This window comes from Canis aureus, chromosome 28, assembly GCF_053574225.1.
Source record: "Canis aureus isolate CA01 chromosome 28, VMU_Caureus_v.1.0, whole genome shotgun sequence".
Classification (NCBI taxonomy): Eukaryota; Metazoa; Chordata; class Mammalia; order Carnivora; family Canidae; genus Canis; species Canis aureus.
In genome coordinates, this window is record NC_135638.1 from 36,172,335 (window position 1) to 36,181,618 (window position 9,284).

The 9,284-nt window shown below is 40.6% G+C and overlaps 1 protein-coding gene across 1 annotated transcript; it reads right to left on the minus strand.

The window, feature by feature from the left end:
* Positions 1-1,344: 1,344 nt before the first annotated feature.
* MRPL15 (mitochondrial ribosomal protein L15) lies at positions 1,345-8,351 on the minus strand. The gene is made up of 5 exons (XM_077876930.1): positions 8,165-8,351; positions 6,504-6,658; positions 5,522-5,687; positions 2,316-2,439; positions 1,345-1,872 (listed from the first exon to the last, which is right to left on the minus strand). The coding sequence occupies exons 1-5, from the start codon at positions 8,270-8,272 to the stop codon at positions 1,535-1,537; spliced, it is 891 nt and encodes a 296-aa protein (XP_077733056.1). The 5' UTR covers positions 8,273-8,351; the 3' UTR covers positions 1,345-1,534.
* Positions 8,352-9,284: the final 933 nt, after the last annotated feature.

Sequence of the window (9,284 nt, forward strand, 5' to 3'; positions counted from 1 at the left end):
CCTTGATCCCAAAGCCAAAGACCCCACCAAAAAGGAGAATTATAGACCAATATTCCTGATGAACATGGATGCAAAAACTCCCAACAAGATAGCCTCGATGTCCATCAACAGATGAATGGATAAGGATGTGGTCTATATATACAATGGAATATTACTCAGCCTTCAGAAAGGATGAATATCCACCATTTGCTTCAACATGGATGGAACTAGAGGGTATTATGCTGAGTGAATTAAGTCAATCAGAGGACAATCATCATATGGTTTCATTCATACATGTACCATAAGAAATAGTGAAAGGGATTATAAGGGAAAGGAGGGGAACTGAGTGGGAAAAATTAGAGAGGGAGACAAACCATGAGACTAACTCTTGGAAATGAACAAAGGGCTGCAGAAGAGGAGGTGGGCAGGGGGTTGGGGAAACTGGGTGATGGGCACTGTGAAGGGCACTTGATGGGATGAGCACTGGGTGTTATATGTTGGCAAATCGAACTTCAATAAAAACAAATTTAAAAAAAATCTCAGATCGGCAATATAGAAGGTAGAAAAGTTAAAATATTGAATCATTGAGGTTTTTAAATTTTTTATTTAAAGAAAATAGCCAGGATTAATTTTATTTTTCCTGGAAAAATTATTTTTTCCAAAATTATAATGAAATTATTCAAGATTTAATTGCAGCAGGATAAAATCAGCTTTTGAATGGTTTAGATACAATACATATTTACAAAGCTAAATAAGCTTACTGATACTGAATCTTATATTAACGGAGTTTATTTTCATACTACCAGTTGTTTTTATGGGTTATATAATCACTGAACAATATTTCAAAAATCATTTAAAATGACTGAAAAACAAAGATCTCCAATATCTCCGAAATAAGCAAAATATCAGTTAGAAATTTACCTTCTTCAAGAAAAAGATTAATGGTTTAATCATTATCTATTCCTATCAGATGAGTTGAGAATATGAATGCACTTAGAATTTCTGCTTGTTTTGCTAGCAAATATTGTACTACTTATTCACTGGTCTTTAACTTTCAATTCATATCCCACATCTTAATAATCCAGAGTTGAAGGCTTTCCACCATAACACTGGAGAGCAGAGCTTCCTTGGGGCTATTAAGCTGGGCCACCATTAGTGACTGTTTTAACCTTGACCGAACAGGCCTAGCAATCAATCTCTTTCCACCTGCACAATCACTCTGATTTGCAACAATGATAACACAAGACCTGGATGAAAAGATTATGAAAAAAATGAACAAGAAATACCCTAAAAGTTATCATCTTCCTCTGGCAGAATACCAGGGATTTTGTTTCTTTAACAGAGAGAGAACAGGCACAGATTCAGTTCTTCTATGCAGCCATTGCTTATTGCATTTTTTATTTCAATTTTAGATAAAAATGGAAATAGGGTTACATGGGAAATTATCATCAATACCTAGAGAATCACAAATCAAGATGAGACCATGAGAAATATGTATGTTTCAGTCCCTTTTCTTCCAGAACTCTTTTACAACTCTGCTTTCTTGAAAGAGAATTCATGAGCTATAATACTTGAGGAGATTCTCATCTGTAGGTTTTAGGATTTTCTTATCTGTCATATTCACCACCCATCCAGGGGCAAGACCAAAGAAAATCTGCCTTGGATCCTTTCGAGTACTAAGCATTTTGAAGAGCTCGTCTTTAGTGATATCAGGTAAAATATAGCCATACTTCTTGGCAAGTTCAAGTCTTGCTTCAGGAAATTTGGCAGGATCCGCCAGGTAACCACGATTCTTTGCATCGGTATAATACGGTACCAGTGCTTCAGGAGGAAGCATTCGTTTTGGAATAGGTTGTCCACGCAGAAAGAATGGAACAGGTTTGCACAGAATTTCTGAAAAATTTTTAAATAAAAAAAAGAAGCATATAATGGTTATGCATTATATGAATACATGATTTTCTTTTAATTATCAATTTTTAAGTATACCAAGAGGAGAACTTCATTCCAAGAACTTTCTTTTTATTAAATAGGTTTAAGTAAATGGAAACACTTCATTTTCAAAAATTTGCATCCTGAAAATCAAAGTTATCTAGTGATATTTCTAGTGAATTTCTACACATAGGTTAATATCATATGTAAGCCCCATATTTAAAAACAAAAAACCTTATGATATATTGCTTGAGGTATATTAGAAGTCACACCATTAACAGGAAACTCAAAAACAGAAAGTAAGGTGTCCAAACCCCAAGTCAGAGAGCTATGAGGACTTTTAAAATCCTCATATGGCAGCCAGTGGAAGACAAACAGGGGAAGCAAGGGACTGCAGGACATCTTACCTAGACTTCTTGGATCATAGAAAGCTGTAGTAACAACACCACCATTTTTTTCAATTGCAGCAATGGCTAATTCTGAAGCCAACTGTACTTCAATATTAACTTTCGCCTTAAAAGTGTCAGCACCCTGTAATATGTCAAAGCAAAGCCTGTTTGTAGATAGCCTAAGAGTAAAGTAATATGGCAAGCCTCCTTTTTACACTGCATTTTCTCCTCCAAAATGCTTATAATGTAACAGTAGTTCCAACTCTAAATATCTCTGCATTGAGGTCCTATCAAACAAATTTTTAGACCACTTTGTTTTACCAATTCTCATTCTCTGTAAGCAGAGATCATTACATTTTCATTTTACATTTTTAGTAAATAGTAATATAAGTACTTCATTAATAGTAGACTGTAACAACTCCTAACAACCCTATGACAAAATTATTGCTGCACCAACTTCATAAATGGGGACATCAAAGCACAGAGAGATTAAGTAACTTGTCAAGATCACACAACTAGGATTCTTTTTTCTTTTTAAGACTTATTTTTTTTACAGAGAGGGAGAGAGAGAGTCTTAAGCAGACTCTATTGAGTGCCAAGCCTCACACAGGGCTCAATCCCACAACTCTCAACACCAGGAACTAAGCCAAAACCAAGAGTGAGCAGAATTAACTGCCTGCACCACCCAGGCGCCCCTCACACAACTAGGATTCTAACTCAAGGAGACTAGTCACAGCACCTGTGTTCTTAAACACAACATTCTGCCATATTGAGATGGAAAAAACCTTATCTTCCTTATTCCTAAGTCAGCAAAAGGCCAAGAGATTGTTAATGAGGGGACAAGTGGACTGGAACCAGCGGAAGAACAAAGTATCTGACAACAGGGGCGCCTGGCTGGTTCAGTCAGTAAGCCTGTGACTCTAGATCTTGGCTCTAAGTTCAAGCCCCATGTTGGGTATAGAGATTACTTAAAAATAAAATGTTAATAAAAGAAATCTGGGGCACCTGGGTGGCTCAGTCAGTTAACCATCTGCCTTTGGCTCAGGTCAGGTCATGATCCTGGGTCCTGGGATCAAGCCCCACTTCAGGCTCCCTGCTCAGAGCACTCACACACAGTTTTTTCTCTCTCGAATACATAAATAAAAAATACATATATATAAAAGTTTCACAATAGTATTTGACCTTGCAGGAATGAGCCCCCTCTAGAAGAAAAGGCAGAAGAACACAACAGAGATTCACTTTGCATTTACTATTGATTTTAGTATAGCCTCTAAAAGGACAAAAATAGAAGTCTACTTTTCCCTAGTACAGCCAATACAAAAAAAAAAAAAACAGAACTAAACTTTCTAAAGTTCTGTTTTTGGTCACTTTTATTAGGATGTACTACATTTTACTTTAATTTCAAAACAGATTCTAATTGAAAGGTGGTGGTATTACCATTCTTTTTGTGGTAATAGAATTTTTTTTTTTTTTTTGCTATTTTGGTGTGGTTGAAATAAGCTTGCTCCCAATCAAGTTCCTTTCATTAATCATTAAGTTTTAATATATTTCAAAAATATTCCATCAATTCTACGACACATTTTCTCATACTTTTTCCCATTTATGATACTGATCTGCATTTTTGCAATCAATGCACCTTTGACTCAATAAAATAAGGTCTTGGGGCACCTGGGTGGCTCAGTTGTTGAGTGTCTGCCTTTGTCTCAGGTCGTGATTCTGGTCTCCCTCTGCCTATGTGTCTGCCTCTATCTCTCACACGAATAAATAAAATCTTAAAATAGGGGCAGCCCTGGTGGCGCAGCGCTTTAGCGCTGCCTACAGCCCAGGATGTGATCCTGGAGACCCGGGATCGGGTCCCACGTCGGGCTCTTTGCGTGGAGCCTGCTTCTCCCTTGCCTGTGTCTCTGCCTCTCTCTCTCTCTCTCTCTCTCTCTCTCTGTCTCTCATGAGTAAACAGAGTCTTAAAAAAAAAAAAGAAAAAAATCTTAAAATAAAATAAAGTCTTGCCATATTGTTCATGAATTTTAATCACTATTCCAGATTGCCCTACCATTTCCCTATTGTTGGGCATTAGAGTTAGTTCTAGTATCTTCAATATTATTAGTATTTTTAGGAATGTCTTTACATCAGTTAGGTTTCTTTTACTTTTTTATCGAAAACATATATTCCAAAATTGGTAATTTTGTGCCGAAGGATTAAACAGTCTTACTATTCACTACTTATTGCAAATCTGAAATCCAGAGAAGGTCAACCAATTTACACAGTTACAAATGACATGTAACTAACTGTACCTACTCAACTGTTGCCCTGGTGTAGTTTTCAGGATTATTTTCCTAGTTTAATATAGACACATGCCTGAAAACCGTTGCAATGTGCCATTTATTGGTTGACAAAGTCACAAATTTTTCCTATTAATTTACGTGCGTATTCCCTTACATACGTAGAATAGAATATTGAGACTTAATTGTGTATTTTGTATTCTCTTTTCAAATCATTTTATTTGGAAAACTTTTACCTACGAGGTTCACTTTTTCAAAGGAATTTAAAAGGTTCTTCCATAAACACATGCTTCCCTCTAGTGGACACTAAGTTACTTACATAGTGGTATTAAAGTGTTAATGAACAAGTTTAATTGTTTATCAAACTCTTATAAATAGAAAACTTCTTTGCTGCAATTAGAATTGGATTTGATTCATTCCTTTTCTCCATTACTAATTATCATGAACCAATATGTCCAATACTGCAAACATAGCAATGAACCAAAGTACTTGTCCTCAAAGAACTTACATTATAGTGAAGAGTGAAAAAATAAATCCATTACTTGGTAATAAAGGTCAGGTGTCCATATATTTAAAAAAAAAAAAAAAACCTTTGGGCAGGGTAAAGCAGACAAGAGGATGACTCTTATGGGGGGAGGGCGAATATTCTTTTATAAAAGGACGTCAAAAAAGATCTTCCAGATATGACATTTGAGCAAAGAACCAAAGGGAGTGAGGGAGCAAGCTGATTGGATACACTGAAGAGCACCCCAGAACCAGAGTACAAAGGCCCCTCAATACAGCAAGCCAATTTCCTCAAACTACAACTGAGTATGACATAATGACCGCTATGCAATGGTTATATGACAACTCAAAAGAAATAAAAATTAAAAAGGCAGAGTGTTGATTATATGGAAATCAGAAGTAGTCTTCTATAAGGCACTAAAAAATCTAATCCGCACTTACCTCCTCTACCAGCTGGACACCATAATCCCTTTTAAGTGGCTGGATGGTCACACCTCTCCCATTGACAAGTTGAGTTAGGTCAATAGGTTGAGTAGGATCCACGCGACCCAAATCAATAAGATATTGCAATCTATTGAGACTCAAAGGCTGATACTGGCGTCTGAAGCTACAAAACAAAGTAACAACTGGAGAACTCAGTTAAGCTTATCTTCCTGTAAATTCTTCAAATCAACTCAAATCAACTTTGCCCTGTATTTTCCTGATTTAGCTAATGTAACAAAACCCTCCTGAGTACAACAGAAACACTTAATATTGCTTTTTGCTAATGAAACAAAACTAGTACTTCGTTTCATTAAAAATAATTTGCCTCTCTAGGCATTTACTTACTCATTCAAACAAATTTGTCAAAAATTTAACCCTTCATTCGAATGATGTATTAATGGAACTCAAAGTAACAAGCATAGTTTTCCTTTACTGAATGACTATAATTGTCCAGATGTTTACATATATTATTGCTCAGCCTCTAACCAACCATAAGAGCAGGCATTATTATCTCCATTTGCAGGTCTGAATACAAAGAAAGTCTGGGTTTTTTTCCCTCCTGCTAATCCAGCCTAAATTTCATTAACAAAAATGGTTCAGAGAAATGGCAACAAAAGTCTGCTTCAAAGTGAATTTCAGGGCAGCCTCTGTGGCTTAGCAGTTTAGCACCCCCTTCGGCCCAGGGCGTGATCCTGGAGACCCAGGATCGAATGCCACATCCAGCTCCCCGCATGGAGCCTGCTTCTCTCTCTGCCTGGGTCTCTGGCCACCCCCACTCTGTGTGTCTCTAATAAATAAATAAAAATCTTTTTTTAAAATAAAAATCTTAAAAACAACAACAACAACAACAAAGTGAATTTCAATTTCTATCAAGCTATTTTTATAGGTGATTGTCAGTGAAAATTAGGGATTTTTACTTGAAAAAGCAAAGCAACTTTACCTATGACCTTCATTAAACCCGTATTTTGGGATTCGAATGTAAAATGGGGTTTGGCCTCCCTCAAAACCCAGTCTGGGCCGGGTTCCTCTCTGCCGCTCTCCTTTATGGCCTCGGCCACATTTTCTACCTCTTCTCCGACCTCTTCGCCGTCTTTCCTGAGGACAGAAAAGAGTTTTGTACGATCTGCATTTTTAAAAAACTGTATTTCATCTTTTCACTTGTGTATTTTTTTGTGATGCCATTCATTTATCCAATTAACCAGTACCAGCTAACACTACTCTGTGCCAAGCATTGTTTACTCTAATCCCTACTTTTAGGTTAGCATCTTTGCCTCTGAAGATGTAGCAAATCCTTGTAACCAAAGCCCAAGTTATGTTTAAAGGCAAAGTTCCAAGGATGGGATGGAGATAAAGGTTCTATGATACAGGATGCCTGGGGGACTGAGTGGTTGAGCCTCTGCCTTCTGCTCAGGGCTGATCCTGGGGTCTTTGGTCTCTCTGTCTCTCATGAATGAATAAATAAAATCTTAAAAAAAAAATTCTATGATAGACTGCAATGGAAAAAAATCCTAGAATCAAACATCCCCAACAAACAAGGTTTATACTATATTCCAGAACCTTTATTTTGGAATTGTAAATACTTTATTGTTATGCAAGTAAATAACGTTATTGAAACGTTAATTAGTAAAGAAAGTATTTTTCTTAAATTAACTTCCTCTTACTTCCTAAAAGCAAGTGATTTTTTTAAAGGAGTTTGTCCCCGCGACTGGCTGGTTGGGGGGGGGGGGCTGCGACTCTGGTTGTAAATTAGAGCGCACATTAGGTATAGCGATTATTCGGTTAAAAAAATAATAATAAACCCTTTAAAAATTAAATAAAATGCTAATATATCAACTAGCAGCTTTCCTAGCGGATTCATGATTCGCAGAAGAGACATCTACCATAATCAATCAATTCGAATCTTTCCCATGAAAATAAAGATACCAGGGAATGTATTTCATTTTAAATATTTTGTGGGGGCTTTTTTTTTTTTTTGCGTGTGTCTTTTTTTCCTAAGATTTAATTTATTTATTCACCGGAGACCCAGAGAGAGGCAGAAACACAGGCAGAGAAGCAGGCTCCCGGCGCGGAACCCGATGCGTGACATCCCGAGACCCCCGGGGTCACGCCCTGGGCTGAAGGCCAACGCTACAGCTCTGAGGCACCCAGGCGCCCCTTCGATACAATTTTGATAGAAACAATCATTTTATAGTTTCTGCGACTTCAGTCCTCCGCCCTAGTTAACATAATTGTGCTTTAAGATATAAAACTAAGAATTAGGGGATCCCTGGGTGGCGCAGCGGTTTGGCGCCTGCCTTTGGCCCAGGGTGGGATCCTGGAGACCCGGGATCGAGTCCCACGTCGGGCTCCCGGTGCATGGAGCCTGCTTCTCCCTCTGCCTGTGTCTCTGCCTCTCTCTGTGTGTGACTACCATAAATAAATACAAATTAAAAAAACAAAACTAAACTAAGAATTAGGACCCTACGGGAAGCCGCTCTTCAGTGCAATTGAGAACAAGGCACCCAACCCCCTTCTGGAAAGGAGTCCCCGAGAAGGACGCGGAGCGAACGGCCGCTTCCATGTCCCGTCCCCAACGCTTCCGCACCGCCTCCAGCCATTTACCGGTTTCCTGGAGCCTGGATTCGGTTTTAGGTTGGCCAAGCTCACACGGGGCAAGGCCCGGAGCAGGTCCAGGGTTCTTGCCCCGCCGGCCTGCACGGGACCCGCCATCGGAGGGCCCACACCCTCCCCGGGCGCCGCGGGTCGCCTCGGAGCCCACGTGGTCTCGCGGCGCCGCTTTACGGCCGCGGCACCGCCCCTGTCGCACCGCAGCAGCTTCTGAGCCTCGAGTCGCGCGGCGCGCGGGTGCGGGAGGACGCCCGGGGCGAGCGGCGCGGGGTTTGGGGCGTGCGGGAGTGTCCCGGCAGCTCGGGAGGTTTGCAGTCTTGTGTTAGGGCTGCGCTACGTTTTTCCTGTTTTTAGTTCCCTGGGGACGTGAGCTCCCCTCGCTAGAGATCGCTCCTTGACCTGTCTCTGAACGTACCCGGTTTTCTCCCCTTCGTAAAAGCACACATTGAAAATGTAGGCGTCTGAGTCAGCGCTAGGCCTCGCACGTTGTGGGGACCTGCCCTTATGAGGCAGGGTTCTCCGAGCTCCGTCTGGAACCCGGAATAAAAGAACTTGAGCTCTAAACCATTAATTTTGAGCTTCATTTAATAACACGCCGTGAGATACGAAGATAGGCCGAGGTCTCGCTTTTCCAGTGCCCGGCTAGGGGCGCCCGGGTGGCTCCGTAGGCCGAGCGGCGGGACTGGCGGGGTGGGCGCAGGTCGAGAGCCCGGAGTCTGGGCTGCGCACCGCCCCCCCGCCCCCCTCCTGCTCAGCGGGGGGTCAGCTTGGGATTCTCTCTGCCCTTCGCCCCGCTTGAGCGCGCGTGCTCTTTGTCTCGAGAATAGATCTAAAAAAAGTTTGTCTAAACACCTGCTTAGGGACGCCTGGGTGGCTCAGCGGCTGAGCGTGGGCCTTCGGCTCAGGGCGTGACCTCGGGATCCCGGAAGGGGAGCCTGCTCCTCCCTCCTCCCTCTGCCTGGCTCTGCCTCTCTCTCTCTCTCTCTCTCTCTCTGGTCTCTCATGAATAAATAAATAAAATCTTTAAAAAGTAAAAATAAAATAAAATGCCGGCTTATACCAACCTGTGAGTAAGACTCGAACTATGTGTTCTCTTCCCCGTGTATCTATGAGA

What these genes read in the sequence shown, in the direction of transcription:
- MRPL15 (XM_077876930.1), bottom strand. Translation starts at nt 8,272, where the DNA reads ATGGCGGGTCCCGTGCAGGCCGGCGGGGCAAGAACCCTGGACCTGCTC. An exon ending in ATCCAGGCTCCAGGAAACCG is followed by an intron (nt 6,659 to 8,164) that starts GTAAATGGCTGG and finishes TTCTGTCCTCAG; the next exon opens with GAAAGACGGCGAAGAGGTCG. An exon ending in GGGTTTAATGAAGGTCATAG is followed by an intron (nt 5,688 to 6,503) that starts GTAAAGTTGCTT and finishes TTTGTTTTGTAG; the next exon opens with CTTCAGACGCCAGTATCAGC.